Below are 17,870 nucleotides of genomic sequence, written 5' to 3' on the forward strand. Positions count from 1 at the left end.
GGAGCTGACAGTTCAGTATTTGTCTGCTGGGATGTTTTTTCATGTGTGTTATTCACCTGTGCAAGTGATTCCTTTAACCATCTGACATGGAGCAGCAGGCTTCATGGGGGTTTAAATAAATCAAAGAGCTGGAAAACTGGCAGAGTGTATCCTTTATGAGTGTGCAGCTCAAAGCTCGGTGTGCACAGAGCACACAGTTATGGGCATAATGGCTTTCCTGGCTTTATTATTTTATGATTTGTCTTCATAGTTCAGTGCCATGGCACAATTCCCAAAACTCTCTTCCTGCCTAAGAACCTTCTGGATCATGTGCTGGCTTAGCATTAGGAGTGCCTTTTCCAAGAATCCTTTGTGAACATGAAATCAGCAGGCTCAAGAGTCCCTGGGCTCCCAAAAACCCTCTATGTGAATTCCACCTGGAAGCATCTAACAGTAGCTTCTGTGGTGGCCAGAAATAAAAGAATTTCTTTTCATACTGTGGCTGATGGAGAATCATCATCCGCACTGCATTGTTCTGATTAGCAGAAACAGCTTCTCAAGTTCAAGGGCTTCTGATTCCCATTTCACATTTTCACAAGAAAATGTTCATGAAATGATCACTTTCTCCATCCTCAAATTACTTTTCAAAGTGCATTTTCTTTGTGACTTTACAGCATGTCTGAGGTTTGTGGGTGACATGTGAACGGAATCCAGACATTGTTTTCACTTGCTCTAAGAACCACAGATTTGTAAGAATGAGATGCTGAAGATGCCTTAGTCAAAGCAAATCCTGCAGTAGCTTCCAAAAAATTCTAGTCCTCATGCTCAGGCTTTCAGATTACAGCATGAGCTCTAATTAGACCCTCCAGCAGCTCACACGTGCTAATAGCACAGCCCTGTTGTTTGGGAGCCTTCCTGCCTGGCACCATTGGCAGCATGTCATCTTCATTGTTCCTGTATGGTCATGTCATTTTAAATATTAAAACCCAGTAATTCATTTTTAATGGCTGTTAACATTGTTTTTGGAACTGTCTGTCTGCCTGAGGAGTCATTTAAGAGACACTTTAACCTGCCAAGGGGCATGCTTCTTGCCAGTGTGGAATTATTCCAGAAATAAGTTTCATTTCCCAGTTGCTGTAGTTAAGCTTTTATTGGCCTTGGCCTTCACAGATTGTTTCTCTCTATCACCTATTCTCAGAAATCTCTTACTTTCTGGAGTGACACCAGCAGTCTCACCAGAAAAAAAACCTGTAAAGCCTTCATGAACTACTGAGATGTAGAAGCCAATGCTGGTGTTACCTGTGATGCTTTTTCTCTCAAATACGTCAGAGTCAAACTCTGCTCTCTGGGGGAAAACGATCTGTTTGTGTGGAGGTTGTTCACATGTCTTCTGTGGAACTCTGTTAGAAATGGCAGAGAAAGCCAGGAGCTTTACTAAGGGGGATGTGACATCTGCCACAGGCATCCAGCATTTTCTTTTTAAAAGAAATTTAGGAAAGTGACTGTTCTCTGCATAGACTACATTTGTGTTTTAAGAAGAACATAAGCAAATATGGGATGTCTGTGTCACGCCAACTCCATGCTCTGACAGTGCAGACCTGGGGGATTCAGTGGAAAAGAAAATGCTGAGGAAATGAAATAAGGAATTTTAACTCTGTGATGCTGACGCTTGAGAAGGTCCCTGGCAGCTTGTCCTGCTGGCCACCGCACAGGAACATTTCAGTGTTTTCAGCAATATTTGTATGTATTGGTGTGAGTTGGGTTTTGCTGTGCTCCTGCTTCAGGCACAGGGCCCCTGGCCATGTGCAGGTGTGCAAACACTGACAGGCAGGGCAGGGAATGACCCCTCTCCCTCCTGTGTTTCCCTGCAGGCTATGGAGCACCGTACGGATACAGCACAGCAGCACCAGCCTACGGTACGTACAGCCCTGTAATTAACATGTTAGAAATTATACAGAAACTGTTGTGGCAATCCAAATGTGGCAGTCCAAGGAGAAATTCAAAGAGATTTAAGCTCTTAAACCATGACAAGAACACCACTTTTATGCCATAACCTTGTGGTTCTTTTTTGGTTGGAGTAGCTTTTTGCCTCTGCTTTGCCTGGTCTGTGGAAGGACTGCTTGTTCTAATTGCCTGTCCCCTTCATACTGGAACCCAGTCAAAGTAGTTCCCTTACTTTTTACAGCCAGTCTGTGCTCCATTCAAAGACTACCGAAGGGCCTATTTCAGCATCTCTGACTCAGATTTAGCTAAATGGCATTACAGTAACATTGGTGAAATGTTTGTTCCCAAGTGTAAGTGACTTGTGGACAAAGTTCCCTTAATGCTGTCAACTCTTTGAAGTCTATGGGCAAATATCCCCCCACCCCTGCAGGCTAAAGCACCACTGCTTGGGACACCAGGATGGGTTTGGGGTAGTTGGTACTGGTAGCAATCAGTCTGTGAGGCAGCCAGGACACAGTCATTTGCCACAATGCTTTTCACTATGAAACATGTTCTATTAGGCTGGCAAAGCACTGGTTTCATGGAGATTGTAAAATGAGCTGATAACCAGAGAGCTGTGCTGGAAGGGTTTTTCCTTAACTCAGCTTCTCCCTCCCCACTGGCTTGTTTTATGCTGGACTAACAATGCATTCCTCTAACCGGCCCTTTTGGTTACTTTGAATGAGGTTTATGTGGCAATGGGAGCAGGGCAGTTGGAGTCAGTGATATGTCCTGGCACACACAACGTGAGCCCACCAGGACCAGTCCCACCAGCCTCTCCTGTGGCAGGGACTGGTCACAGTCTGCTGCTCAAATGACTGGCATGTTTCAAGGCCTGGATTTTTCATATGGGAAACTTCTGCTTTTTAGCATTTGTAATAAAGAATTCCTCCCAAATCTAACTTGGGCAATACCAACTCCCTTGATATCATTATAAAAGTTAAAAATATTTTGAAATGTCAATTACATGACTTTTCTAGAGGTATGAGCTCTAACAGGGCAAAAATGCTGCTGCTTTATGGAAAATGTTTGTTTTGCCTGACTGGGACCAGCTGGTCCATTTCTGTACTGAGAGGGAGAATGGCCCCACGGGCTGTGTTCAGTGTGGAATTCTCCCCCAGATTTGCAGCAAACCTCTGTAGTTTTACACCTGCTGATTGGCCCTGTCCTCTGACAGAGGGGCAGCTGGCAGCAGGGCTGTCCCATGGAGTGTTGTCCTTTGTGGTGCATCACACAAGGAACAGCAACATGTTTTCTCAGAGAAAAATGAAAGGGAATTTAGTTTGGGGTATGGATTTTTTAAGAACCCCTTTGGTTCTTTTCAAGCAACAGTCTCAGAGTACAACTAGGATCACTGGGATCTGCATGTCTGTTTTTACAAGCAGTGACACACTGCAACATGAGGAATCCTTTCCCTGCTGAAGGCAGGAATACAACTGTTACCAAGTTTCCCTGCAGCTTTTCTTGCTTTTTTCATTCATTCCTTCTGGTTTGGGATTTTTTTTCTCATTATGCCTATTTTGGGAGCTGGATTTTAAGCACTTAGGTGTATATATGTGACATATCACTGACTTCAAAGCATTGTGGAGTTGGATGCCCCCATTTTTCACATAAAGAGTTTCTGTTCTTAATGTCTTATGATTGTGATGCAAAGTTCTGGGATAATGCTTTTTGGCTGTAAGGTAAACATGTCTCTTTGCCTTTGTAAGCTGTTGCATGTTGGGAAACTTCACTTTGATCATCTGGTGCTCTGAAATACCTGCTGTTGCTGCTTTGTGATTTCTAAATGGATACATAGGTTAATACTAGAATTTAAATAGGCAAGATTATAAAACCAAACAAACGTTTAATTGTGCAGAAGTTTGTGAGGCCACAAGAACTCTAAATAATAATGAAATCAGGCAGATGTCAATCTTTCCAGATTTACTACTTTAGCACAGGAGAGGAAGTGCAGAATAAGGAAGCAGATGCAGAATTTACTGTAGGTGCTTGATTTTTGGCTGACCTACCTGGATGCTGATCAAAACTGCTGAACAGTTTCCCTGTGAGTTGTATTTTATGCACAGCAGTGCCTGTCTAGAATATCTGCAATTGCAACTGGCCTGTGAAATTACCTCAATGTAGAACAAACTAGTAAGATTAATTACCATACAGATTATGAAATAGAGCTTCAAGTCCAAATACACACTCTGCTTTTGAGAATATTACTTCCTTAATTTTACCAAACACCAGGACAAAAATAAAGCAGACTTTAAGCTATAACCATCTGAAATAGTGCAAAGTGGTGAAGTGTTGCTGTTTATGGGACTCTGCACCCTGACATCACATTGACTGACTGATCTGGAAAAGGTTAATGAGAACACTACTGTAAGCTCTTATCTGACTTTCTTGGATTGCTGAACTTATTTGGAGTCCTCTCCCTTTCTTCTCTCTGTAGGTTTACCCAAGAGAATGGTTCTGTTACCAGTTATGAAATTCCCAACTTACCCCGTTCCCCACTACTCATTCTTTTAGCAAATGGCAGAAGCTAATTCCTATTGATTGAACAACACAGTACAGTACAGAATGTTAGAAGAAAAAAGCCTTTTTATCCTGTTTTCTTTGAACACATACTTGAGCAAAGTCATTTGTAAAGAAACATCTTTTTCCTACTTTTTGATTTTAACAAAATGCAAATTTAGTTCTCTAAAACTTGAAAAAAATGTTCTGTGAAATGTTACCTCATTTTCAAATAACTTATACCAGCCTTCTGTTATAGGGAAGAACTAGAAGCTTAAATCTTACGTTTTAAATGAAGTATCCGATTATGTAAAATTAAATTTGTGAAGGATGTATAGAATATAAAACACTGATCACAAATAAACTGTTTTGTTGTAACACAAGAGTACTGCCTGTTTCCTAATGCAGTCACACAGACTCAGTTAATGACCTGTATTTGCTGTAGGGTTATTAAATGCAGGGCATAGTTCTTTAAAAAACAAAAATAAAAAGAATAATAATACAAAAAACATGATAGAAACTTTACAGTTAACATTTAACTTTGTAAATATTATGGTGTGTAATAAACTTAGTAAAATATGGGTTAAAATATTGTTTTATCTTATTTTTTATAGTTAAGCATCAGTACCTGAGTTTCCTTATAGATCAGCATACTGTAACTGTGATTTTAGACACAGTCTTAATTCTCCAAGAAGACTTTTCACTCATACACAAAATGCTGAAAAATAAATGAAACAAAGGGAATTAGTCTGTCTCTGTATAAGGCTGCATTCTGTGAAACAAGTATTAAACAAGTATTAAAGGGAGTTCCCACAGAAGGATGCAATTCCAGGGATACACCTTACACCCGTATTGCCCAGAGAAAGGACAACAATAATGTTACAATCAGGTTCTTTAGAGCTCAAAAACTACATGTTTTCCTTTCTTTTCTGTTTTTACCAAAAAAAAAAAAAAAAAAAAAAAAAAAAAAAAAAAGGATTAAAAAAAGGAAAAAATTCCACTTGTTCTTGTGGCCTTCTTCACTTTTAAGATTGTCTGCCCACCCTTGATTTTCCATCCACCATTTCTACAGAAAGCATTTTATTTGTCAATTGAATATTAAACCAAAGGTTCTCCTTTCCCCCTTACATTTATAAGAATCTAAAGCAGCAACAAGGTCCCCATGAAAACTTGCTATTTAATTGTCCCAGTTCTTGTTGAGTGCTGCTGTGAAAAGTGACACACTTCAGCCATAGGCCAGTACTTTTTTATGAGTTGGTGCTCAAACCCAGAGTCCTCTTTTTGATGAGGAGTGTGTGCACCGGTCTGAAATTCTAGGCTAGGCCCCAGCTCCACGACTGGACTGCTGTGGGCTCTAACAAGGGATTCCAGTGGTCTTTATTAAGGTATCACCCCACAAATAAGCAGCATTGTTGGTTGCACTCTCTCCTCAGCCCTCGCCCGTTGCTTTTCCATAGGCTGGCTTTAGTTCCTGCTCTTCCAAAGATTTGCCTTTATCCCCTGTTCTCTAACAGACGCTGCTGCTGAGGCAAGGGGAGCTGGATCTGTGTTGAGGGTGTTGTAAGAGCGGTGCTTAAAGCGATGTAAAGTTCCTCTTCCCCACAGCCCCCTTAGAAGGAGAGAAATATTAGAAAAGCTGAAGGGGTGGCTTATAGACCAAGCTGCTTTCCCTGGAATTAACTGCAGCTGTTATTCTTAAGCTAAGTATTTGTGCTTAGGAATGTGTTTACATTTCCATGGTTCTCCTCCTGCCGTAGCTCTCGCTTCCGTTTGGTGTCGGTGGTACTTTAATAAAACGTAGATGAGGGTGAGCCTGGTGTCACCCACGGAACACAGAGCAGGGCCGGGGATGGAGCCAAATTGAGAGGTGCTCAGAAATCACTGAACTGTTTTGCTGGCCTATGGATGAAAGGAAGCCATCACGGAGCAGAAAAAGCATGGCTGATCAGAGCCCATTTTTGTTAATCAAATATTCATTAAAGGAATCTTTCCTCTGCACACATTTTTTTCTTCCCCTCTCTTCTGGAGTTCCCCTGATTGGCAACTGTTTGTAGTTTCCTTTTTTTTTTCCCCCGAATCCCCAGTTTTGTAAAATTCCAAACAAAATATTCTGTGAACCAATTCTATACAATGAACATTCGTAAGCCAAAAACTTGTTCTTATTTCAAAGACAAGAAGGGCGCTATGCTCTTTTCCAACATGATGGCAGTCATTTCAGATGATTTATAGAAGTCATTTTTTATTTTTTGTCATTTGTTGGGAGTTACTAACCACATTGTAAACTTGCCCCCTTGCTGCATATTTTACATTTCTCTGCTTTACTGAAAATATGAATGAGCTGTCAGTTCTTTGTTTAGAAAGTGATAACCTTGGAAGTGTTAGATGTTTCAATACCTTCAAAGAATTCAAAGTGCCCATTTTACAATGAAAATTCCACTTGCAGCTGAAAGAGCAGAGAAATTTAAATGGAGCTTTAGCTTCAGCCAGTCTCAGAAATTAACTTGAGGTTTTTGCTTCTCTGCTCTTCTCCCACTGTAGGTGGTTTTTTCATTGACAGTCCCTATTGCCAGCCTCTCAGCATCGCACCTTTTATTATTCACTTGGGCCCTCAAGATTTCTTCTCTGACTTCTAGAACCATCAGGTTGTGTGGCTCCAAATGGCATTTTGTACATGTCTTAAAAGCAAGAAAAACGTGGCTCGTTTTGAGGTTTCTCAACTTCAGACATGGGATCTGAGCTTTTTTCCTTCTTTTTTTTTTAAAAGTGTTTTTCTCACTTCCTGAACTTTGCTCCATGTAATGAAAAGCAATACTTAGTCCAAGCCACAAGTCCTCTCTTTGGGTACATAGCAATAGATGTGTATATACTCCTGGTTATTTCTTTACACTAGAAGGGGAAGGACTGGTGTGTTGAGGGGGGAAAACCAAAAGCCAAACCAAGGCACAACCTGGGTCGAGTGCTGCTTCAAGCACTGAAATCTGCCTTTACTTTGACTATTGAAGTCCTTCAGAATTTTGATACTATACTGTATTTGCATGTTTCCTATAAAAGTTGCTACAGAGCTGTGCAATGGTCACTTCTGAAGCAGCAGTGCTTTGAACCATTGTGCATGTCAGCAGACACGAAATGTAGCAAAATGGCAGAAGAAAAAAAATAGAACATATTATTTTTTCCCAAAATGTAACTGATATAATCTCTATCTTTCCCACATCATTGATATGAGGCACAGAAATGGTAGGGCTGAACTTGAAAATCAAGTTTTGTGTCTCTTTTTGCTTTTGTGTCTCTTAAAATCATCACCAAATGATAGGAAAACACAGTATTTGGGAAACATCCAGTTCAAAAACCTTGGCTGCTCTAAATTTACTGAGATATTTCCCTCTTGAATATTGGTATGTTGATATTTTGAGACTGTCAATCAGCAATAACTGAAAGGTGAATGTTTTTTTAAATGGTATTGGAACATCTATATGTTGCAGCTTAAGACTTCTAAGCAGTTTTCAGCAGGTTAATTCCACTTTATTCTCATTCTCTCCGGACCTTCATAGCCATATGCACTTGTATAAAATAAGCAGAAATGTAGTGACTGTAAGCTGAGATCGTGATATAAAAGGTAAGAGATTTTATTTTCAGCTTAAAGAATATTTTTATTGCTTTTTTCTAAAAATCTCGTATACCTGTGACAATCTTGTATATGGTACGTTTTTATTATGTCTTGTTAACTCAGTGTTTAAAGAGGTAATACATAGGGGTCTGAATCCCAACTTTGTATTTCTCAAGGCCAATTCAAATACTCCAGTTTCAGTTAAAAAATATTACCTAACACTTAAGAAATTGTTTGGTTTTATCAACAGACTGTTCTCCTTCAAATATTTTTCTCCTGTGTAGCATAAAAAGCTGTGTTGATACTGCTGTGTCAGGCACTGCATTCCTTGCATCCCTGTGGACACGTTTGGGTAGGTACCAAAGCCAGGCCATGGCCTGCTCTGAATGCACACCTAGGTGCTGGCTAAGTGCAATGGGTGACACTAATAATGAGAGAAACTATTTCCCTAAACTATTAAAGCTAAACTCCAAATGAAGAATGAACAACTTTGATGATATTGCAGTTAAAATCTGCAGAGATCAAATTACATTAGGTCAGATTAATTCAGGAAGCAGCCAGGTTTGCTTCCCTCCTGTGGGTGCAGTGCAGGACAGGAGGGCAGGCAGGGATTTACCTCTGCATGAATCCTTTGCTTAGCTGTGCTTTTCTACAGCTGGAAATTAGGATACAGCCATCCATAAATAATTATTTTCAGTTCTGTAGTAAATGTTTTAATATTTTACTTAGATTAAAATGGGTTTGGATTATGACCTATTGGTGCACATGATATGTGTAGTTTTAAAATACTATTTTTTTATTTGTCTTTTAAACCTTGCAAAGTTATGCAAAGTTGCAAAGTACAGTACTCCAGAAGTGCAGTACTTGCAGTACTTGGAGTTGCTGGAAACAACTCTTTTTATATAAAAATGGCTAAAAAATAAAAAAGCGAAAGGGAGCAAGCTGATGATGATGTATTAGCTTTTTAGGGTCTCAATTCAGATATGAAAACAGGAACAACCCTTGACTGGTAACAGTTGACACTGGTGTCAAACAGAAAACCACTTGGTACAGAATATCTAGTGGTGTATCAAGCCCAAAGGTCTGCATCGAAACATTATAAAAACTATATTTGATTTGAATATTGAATCATCAAATTCACTAAGTAACTGCATATACATCCATTCCTCAGGTTATTTCTGGATAAAATGCATAGGCTGGTAAGAGAAAACGAGCTGTTCAGTAGTGTCAGCTTTGCTCCTGAACTTGCCCCTGGGAAATGAACTGAGGAACTGTTCCAGGGGCTGGCCCTGGAAGCACATAATCCTTCCATGACATCTGCAGGACAACTGATTAGCAATCAGAATGTCCTTCCTGTTCAGGGGGCAGGTTTCTATCTGCTGTTATCTTCAAGGTGCAAACTCAGGGCTGGATCTGCAGCTCACCTCCAGTTCAGTCCCTTTTTAAGCCTGGCAGGCCCAGCAGTGCTGATCCTGGAGCAGCAGGCTGCTCTGCTCCTTCAGATAGGATATTATATGCATCAAGGTGCATTATAATGAACTTCTCCTGAATATTCCTTTCCTAAGCTTAACTGCTGTCAGCCTGACAAGCACTGTCCACTTCAAGGACTGATAATAAACATCTTGCTGACTCTCATTTGATCTGCTTCTTTGTGGACTGTGCTTGGCAGCTTAATCCATATGTATTTCTTTCCAGCAGAATTGCTTTAACTGTGAATTTCTGTATTTTTCTGTTATCACTCTTTTAAACTCTTAAAATCCTAAGCTTTCCACTCTCCTGCTGTTTTTTTTAAAATGATCTCAACTTTCTTGCATCTTTTTTTCTCTCGATTTCTCAAATACCCTGCTGTTTGTAATGCAGTAAAGCATTGCAGTATTTATGTCTGAGATGGCCCCTTGCCTTTGCTGCCTTCCTTTTCAGTAGGAAAGAACCATTTTCTGATATGTGAAACACACTAAGATTCCTAAATCTGGGTTCTGCAGCCACCTGGAATCAGAGATAAGACCCTAAGGGGCATGACTGCCTGGGAACCCCTCTCATTCATGTGGAACTTGAGCAAAATAGCCCCACGTATTGAAGGGTCACAGAGAAGGCTCTGAAGTGCCTGATGTATTCACCCTTTGAGAGAGCAGCCAATTCCATCAGGAGATTTTAGCCTAATATCTGGCTATTATCTGATGAGTAATCTGGGTAACATCTGCTTCATCAGTGTTGCATCAAGCATGGTTTTGCTAAAGCAGAAGTAGAAACTCGTTTCTTCTGTATAATACTTCTAGGTTTCCTTTTAAAAGCTTCCACACAGGAGCTTGGTCTGAACTGCCTTTCCTATGAGGTTGGAGGTCTGTGTTACAGCTACTGAGCTTTGCATTTCTGCATGTATCCAAGAGCCAAACACATAAATCTGGTTGTGTATGCTCTGTGAAGCTGCCAGTAGCATTACCAATTCTAGAGTACCTTTTCAGTGGAGCAGAAATGGTATTTTACAGTTTGAATTTCTAGTTCATGGAAAAGAAATCCGAAAAGTTCCTTTCAATTAGTACATCTATAAATAGGAGGCTAAGGAAAGTCTGTGCCTATACACTACCCACCTTAACACTAGTTTTAGCAAACCAGATGATCGTGTGTATTTTGGGAGATGGTGTCTGGCACTTAAGGGATTAAAAGCCAGAGATTTACAATAAAGAACTGAACAGTTTAATGTGTTCTCCATACTGGAAATGAATGGCATCACCATTGACTTTGCAAAAACACCCATGAGCTTTAGGGGTCTGCTTCTGTCCTACTTTGCCAGCCATAAGAGATTCCTCCAGGCAGGCTCTTCCTAGAGAAGGGATTAGAGTAACCAGACTGCTATGGAGGGCTTGGCTAGCTCAAAGCATGCTATGTGGTGCTTCCTGCCATCGTGTTCTCTCTCTGCCAGTGCTTGCTGTCTTCCTTAAGCACACATTCAGGAGCTGGAACACAGTGACCTTATTCCTGGGCGTTTCGCCAGTTGGATGGAGAGAGGCCAGCCTGTGCTCCTGAAGGGAATGTGTAACACGAGGCCTCGGTTGCCCAAGCAATTTCTGTTGGACACAGTGCACAATCCAACCCTCACAAAGGCAATTTAGTGCCTGGGTAGGTGGTTCCTAATCTGTCTAATTTGCTGTCCTGTAGCCAGTGTGAGCTAATTAGATGATTCAGCAATTGTCATGGCTCCCCACTTAATGTGCTGTAAATGCTGCTGCCACGACTTTCACTGCTGTTAAATACCTTTGCTTCTGTGAAGTCTGTCCTCCTGCCCTGCCTTTTCTGATCATCTTCTAGAATCCTAGTAAATAACTGATTCTCTCAAATTATAAAATTCTTACATGTCAGTATCTGGATTCTTAAAAACTTTTAATCAGACTGTGAAGCATTTCAGAGAAGCCAGTTTTCCTACAAATATTTCAACTTATTCATGTGCCAGAGGACTATTTCTACTCATTAACAAAGATCTGAAAACTGCTCCAGTATCTCTCATCTCTAGAGACAAGGATTCTTTCTTTGCGAACACTTGCCTTCTGGTAGGAAAAAAGATTTGAAGTGTGTCTTAATAAAAGACTGTGCCCTCAAGCCCCCGAAAGAACTTAACTGGGGAAAAGTGCACAAATCTAAAATTATTTGAGGCTTTTTGCTTTCACTGAGCTATTGAGAACAATTTCCCTGACAAGAAGTTCCTCAGATTATTAGGATGTAGAAAATGCAGAAGGAGGAGCATGAAGATTTTTCAAGTAGTCTAGGAAAAAAATCTGCTGTTTGTTAGCTGTTCAGCTATGCAACATCATTCTCTTGTCACTTCTTTTTCTCCAAGACAGCAATAAATATGAGCAGCTTTAACATACCACCTCTGATCCAGTACTGGCAATGTCCCTTGGAGAGTGAGAGTGGCACTCCCTGGTTTTTCTGCCACCAACTCCCTGATGTAGAGTCCCTTTCTTCATTTGTAATTCTACATCTGTACTTTTAGCCAGTCTAGAGGTGGGGTAGCTGAATATCTCTCCTAATCCATATAAATGACAAGACAATGTTTCAGTCTTTACTCAGACAAAATTACAAGTTTCCTTCTGCCTCTTGTGCTTGGTCTACCAAGATATGCTCACTCAGTATTAGAACTTCTTGCCTTTAGCTAAATTCTAAAACAGTTGCCTCTTACTTAATGAAGAGAAAACTATGTCCCAGCCTCACTGAGTTCCAAGTCACAAAGCAGCTTACAAAACCAGCTCCTATTTCTGGTGGTTCTGGGAAACAGCACAGGAGCTCTGCTGCTGTGGATTCCTTTGGATACATGCTGAGATGTGTAAACATGAAATTCAGATTGTTGTTCTCAGTCATGAAGCTAAGACCTTGCCTCTCGGGCATCAAAAGAATGAAAATGAGCTCTGTGCTGGGCACACTGAGGAGCTCTGTTAGGAATGGCTGTTCTGTCTCAAAAAAGAGTAACTCAGTTCGAATGTTCAGCACACAGACCCTCTTGGGCTTCCTGCTGAATAATCCAGTGAAAAATGAGATATTTTATTGACTTGTTTAAAGCAGAGCAAAGAGACAGGGTAGTTGAATCTGCTGTCTTAGTACAGGAGACAGCTTGTCTAACAGCTTGTTGGTTTCATTCCACTGGAAGTGGAAATTCTGCTAAAGTCATTTTAGAGCACTTCACCAGAGAAACCCAGCACTGAAGTCCTGTGCCTATGGACCACAGCAGCAGTTTCAGATGCACTTTCTTTTGAACATAAACCATTTAAGCTAGTGGTTAAGTATTTGGCATTAAGAGAATTGTCACCACTAAACTGTTCTATTGCTTAACCCCAGATGCCTTCTTAGCTTTATTTGTGTCATCTGAATCCACACCTATTTACGTCCAGGCATTGTGGTGCTTGCCTTTTCTGCTCATAGATATGGGATTCACTTCTTGGTTTGTAACTGATATGTGAGATAATACAAAAGCACAAGTAGGACACATCTGCCTCTTCCTCTGTCTACTCTCTCTGGGGTTTCCTAGGAGAAAGGGGGCTCTTCCTCCCACACCAGTCTGATGCTGTTAAGCAAGGCAGTGCTTTACTGTGAGTTAGGTAAGAGAAAACTTCATCAGACAGTAAGGTTTAAATTCAGTGAAGTGGGGTTTTTTTCCCCAGTTCCTGAGATTGCATGAAACATTCAGACCACATTGTTTACCTTGATGTTTTTGAGGAGCTGAATGTCCAAAAGTGGTGTGTGGAGATGTGCAGCTCTAAAGCATATCTCTTATTTTGGATGTTGTTTTATCTTGTATTTGGTGCCTTAACTCTGTACAATTTAAGGTCATATATACTGTACCACAGGTAGTTTAGTAGTTGTGTACTTGAAAAGAACCCATCAAGCCTAGTCTATAGAAACTCTTTTACAGACTGAAGCCTTCTCAGGGGGAGTACTCTTCCATGTTTAATTAATAATCCACCAAGACGTGAGAGTTACAAGAATGTAAAGAACATTTAAATATTTTAACTGTAGAGACTGAATTTATTTGAGAATGAATTTATCTGATTTCTAACTTCAAAGATTTGGGGCAGTAAGATAATTAAAGCTGCAGTCTCTTCTATGCTGTGTAAACAACTTCAAAATGTTTCCTCACCAGCCAGAACTGCACGGTTGTGAAAACCTCTGGACTGCTATCTCTAGTAGAATAAATAACACTTAATTTTAAAAGACATTAATTGAATGTTACTGACTATCCTCCACTGGTTAGCACAAGAGAGCTGGAATGAGTAAAAGCTGCAGTTAATTTTTAATTGATTAAACTTAAGCCTCATTCATACCTCTAACCAGGATCTAGAAGCTCCAGCTGCCTTATGCTGCTTTGCAGTTCATGAGGTGTAGTGCAGCATCAGCTTGTACACAGGATTTCTGAATGCATCTGGTTCTGGCAAAAGAGAGAACAGGTAACAATGGAAGAAAATGTCCTTCTCCAGTTTTAGAGGTTGGAGAATCATAGATAGAAGCTGGAGGGAAAGTTGCACTGCCTTTTCCAAGTCCATTAAGACAGTCTGTGGTCAAACCAGGAGGTTTATATGTGCTGGGGAAAGCCAGCAACCTTGTGTACTATGAGCAGGGGGAGTTGGGATTGCTTTTTCAATAGTTAGTGAGAAATTAGGGAAGAGGTTTTAAGCTATCCATACAGCAGACTAAAAGCTGCTAATGATATTGCTAAAGGAGATTAATTTATTTTTTCTGTTCAGTAAACAAGTCCAGGATTGCTGGTTTTCCAGAGGAGGAATGTGAGAAATCCATTGGACAAATTTTGTTTCCTGATACAGTTGTACCCAAACCAGGGACATAGTTCCAAGCAGTGTACAGAGCATGCAACTGAATTTTGGGAGGAAAAGGAATAGTAATTTCCTCAAAAGGAACAGTAGTTAGTTATTTCTGCAATGCCCACAGTATTCTAGGCAAGCTGCCTTTACACAGAGGAGTATGGCAACAAGGGAAAGCAGATACTGGTCCCACAGTGACCTGTGTATACACATTTTAGGTCACCAATATTGGTGTAACTCCTTGTAACAAAGTAGATTCATCTTACCAGCAAAGTGTATTTTGACATTCTATCCGCTTCTATTTTTTAAGCTAAAGGGGAGTTAATCATAGCACTCATCTGTTTCGATGGGAGTAGAGCAGAAGGTAAGTTTTTACTTCATACTTTGAAGCTGCTATGAATAGATTATAACAGTGTTCCATGGAAACAACCTGATGTACTTCTTTATTTTCTTGGAGTTTCATTTCTGTGATCTTGCAAAAGCACAAGCTTCTGGAAGCGTAATCAATACAGAGTACTCAGGGTACTGCATCATCTCAGCAGTGGACACTAACTGCATCTTAACAGGCACACATAAATCAAGCTTAATTAAGAGGAACAGGACATCTTGGCAAGTTTTGCTTTATTACTGGCACTGCTACAATGTAATGATCTATGCATACTGAAATGTGTGTATTGCTGCACTCCCAACAGAATGTGAGTCTTGTAAGGGTGTCCTGTAAAGTATCAAAGCCAGGGCAAGAGAGACAGTATTTATTCTTCTGTCATTATTTTCACAAAGAACTGTTTCTAAGCAGATGGAAAGTCATTCTGCTCAAAGGAGAATAACGGTGGGCTAGAGGACAGCTTTCAGAGCAGTACAGCTTTTGAAAAGTTACTGATCCTATTAATTTAATAACAAAAATTCTAATTTACAGTACAGATTCTTTCCTGTGTTTTTAAACTCATATCACTGTTTCCCTGCTCAAAATAACAGGATAAAGACAAGTGTAGTTTTCTGATAACATCTATTGTGTGGAAATCCACATACACTGGAAGAAAAGGGAGGCTGTACTGCAGAGAGCATATTCAACTACAGAGCCATTCTCTGGGCAATGCTGCATAATTTAGGAGTGGGTAACCATGCCTTCAGGGACAACATGAAACAGAGCAGATGGCTGAAAAAAAAATCACAGAAAAAAGCCTCCAAGCTTTGTCCAGTCACACATTTTACCCCTCTCTGCAAAAGGGGACAGGTACATTCATACACGCATAATGAGTTATCTGTCAGGCATCACAGAGGTCCTTAAGGACAAATGTTTTGGAGCCAGTCTCCTTTTGGACAGAAAAAGCAGGAAGTTGACTCTGTCTTCCAGTTCCAAGGTGCAGTGTCTTATTTCTCATTCTAACCCTAAGTCAATATTTATTGATCAAACTGACTAAGCTTTTTAGGCCGACCAGCTCTCTACGAAGCAATTTCTCTCTTGAGCCTCTGCAGGGGCCAGTAACTGGTGCTTAACTACTGCTTCCACTCCGGAATGTCACCGTGCTCCAGCTGCCCAGAGCCAGGCTGGGACACGTGCACTTCTCAGAGAGCAACACTGCTGGGGGTGGGGGCTCTCCAAAGCACTGAGGTACAACAGCAGAGCAAGTCCCAGTGGGCTGTATGCTTTTAAAGTCCTGTCCAGTTCCTAGTGACAAAGCTGAGCATGAAACCTGTACTGCCAAATGTATCAGCCCCTTGCTGAGAAGGGCATCAGTGGGAAGCAGTCTCAGAAGTGGAGATTTTGAGGAAAGGCTGGTGCTTTCCAAGGCCAACTCCCAAACTTTTTTTTAATGGCTGAATTTCCACCCACCAAAAATCACCATCAACCAAATCAATTTAAATGGCTGCTAATCTGGGCTAAAATATCTTTTGTGTAACCCAAACCACCACCATCCATGCATCTTAAGAATTCCTAAGCAAAGACTCCTCAGGAGGCAGAGCCCTTCTGACAGGAAATCTGGCAGTGCAGTCTGACGTGACTTTTCTGATGATAATTACTTCTCCAAGACAAGGCAAAGACAGAGGCAGTGCTTTGGGGCAGTGTTTCATGCTCAGCAAGTTTGTAGAGGGAAGGAATGCATTTCTATAAATCACTTGTACTGTATTTGTTTCTAGACTTGAATGAATTTCACTTTTCCTTTGTGAGTCAGCGTATTAAACGTTAAAGAAAAGGTCTATTTTTCTAAATCTTTCACCAATAGAGGTCTGACCTGCAGCCAAGAGATGGTTTCATTTATCCACAGAGGATGGAGTGTTTATTTTTGAACTAAAATTGGATTTGGCATTGAATAAAAATAAGTATGACCTATAAACTATCTAAACCTTAAATACTATGAACGAACCCCACAAATGAGTAATATGGTGGACGATTCCATCTTTCTTCCCAATAAATCTCTCTCAAAGAAGTTACCCAGAATTAAACTTCCAAATGAAGTACAAGAGATCCTTGTGGTCTAATTACAGACTACTTTCAAAATACTTCCGTTTTCTCCCAATTTGTAATCACTAGAGAACAATGATGACTGAACTATTCCCAACTATAAATAAAGCAATTTCAAATAAAGTAATTTGGCAACAACCACGGCTATTTATAGCACTAAAAATGTAATCTGAACATTCAAATTTTCTTAATTTGGTAGCAGTTGAGTGGGAAGAAAAATAACTGCACAATGAATTTTAAATTGAGCTGTATCTACTCACTAGCCAAAAAAAGCGTACAGATGTAAAGGGAACGCTCTTTGTACCTTCAGTTGCTTCCTCCCGTGCTGCTGTACCCCGTACACTTGGCTTCATTTGGCTTCTGTGCTGTGGTTTGTACGCCAGCCACTGTTACTGACTGTACACAACACGATCTGCACTGTAATCTCGGGTCATTTCCACTGGTTGTAACCCAACACTACAGTCTTCTCTGTATATAAAACTGGAACCATGTCCCATTTGCTTCCAATAGCTCCAATAAAGACTTATCTCTGTAAACAGGAATTATGGCCTAATGACTGGTTGGGGGGGTTGGTTACAGTGAGCAAACTGCCTCCAAGGGGGTGCTGAAGCCTAGGATGCCAAACCACAGAGGTCCATTGTGCCTGAGTCAGGTAGCAGGCTCAGCAGAAAGGAGAGACAGGCTCCCAAAGGCTGCAGTGTTAGCAGAGATGACTTGGAGGTGCAAACATAAAGCACATTTATGCTGGAACAAGCAGAATGCATTCCTTCACAGAGGTGAAAGTGAACAGAGCATTACTGGATTTCAACTTACGAGGGCTGCTGCACACAAGTACCTCTGGGGGCTTGCCTTGGAAGCAGTACCAGAAAAGCCCAGAGGAGGCTGTAACAGCCGTCATCAGCCAGGAAGGCAAGTTTCACTCCAAAAAGAAATCTGGACAATTCCTAGTATTTAGCTAATTAGAAAAACTGGATATTATTTTCTTCAAAGATAAATTATACACATAAAGAACAAGTAAGATTCTTTCAAAGTTCTC

At 40.5% G+C, this 17,870-nt stretch overlaps 1 protein-coding gene across 13 annotated transcripts in view; it reads left to right on the forward strand.

Moving 5' to 3' along the window:
- The window catches only part of STRBP (spermatid perinuclear RNA binding protein), a 56,320-nt gene extending 41,037 nt beyond the window's left edge, over positions 1-15,283 (forward strand). For 4 of the 13 annotated variants that reach the window (XM_050980857.1, XM_050980858.1, XM_050980864.1 and 1 more), the window contains 2 exons: positions 1,851-1,895; positions 7,000-8,000. In XM_050980857.1, the coding sequence (XP_050836814.1) occupies positions 1,851-1,895; positions 7,000-7,094 (140 nt within the window). In that variant the 3' untranslated portion in view covers positions 7,095-8,000. The other 9 variants (XM_050980855.1, XM_050980854.1, XM_050980856.1 and 6 more) reach the window with 6 other exon arrangements.
- Positions 15,284-17,870: the final 2,587 nt, after the last annotated feature.

The sequence above is a fragment of the Serinus canaria genome, chromosome 17 (genome assembly GCF_022539315.1).
Source record: "Serinus canaria isolate serCan28SL12 chromosome 17, serCan2020, whole genome shotgun sequence".
NCBI classification, from domain to species: Eukaryota; Metazoa; Chordata; class Aves; order Passeriformes; family Fringillidae; genus Serinus; species Serinus canaria.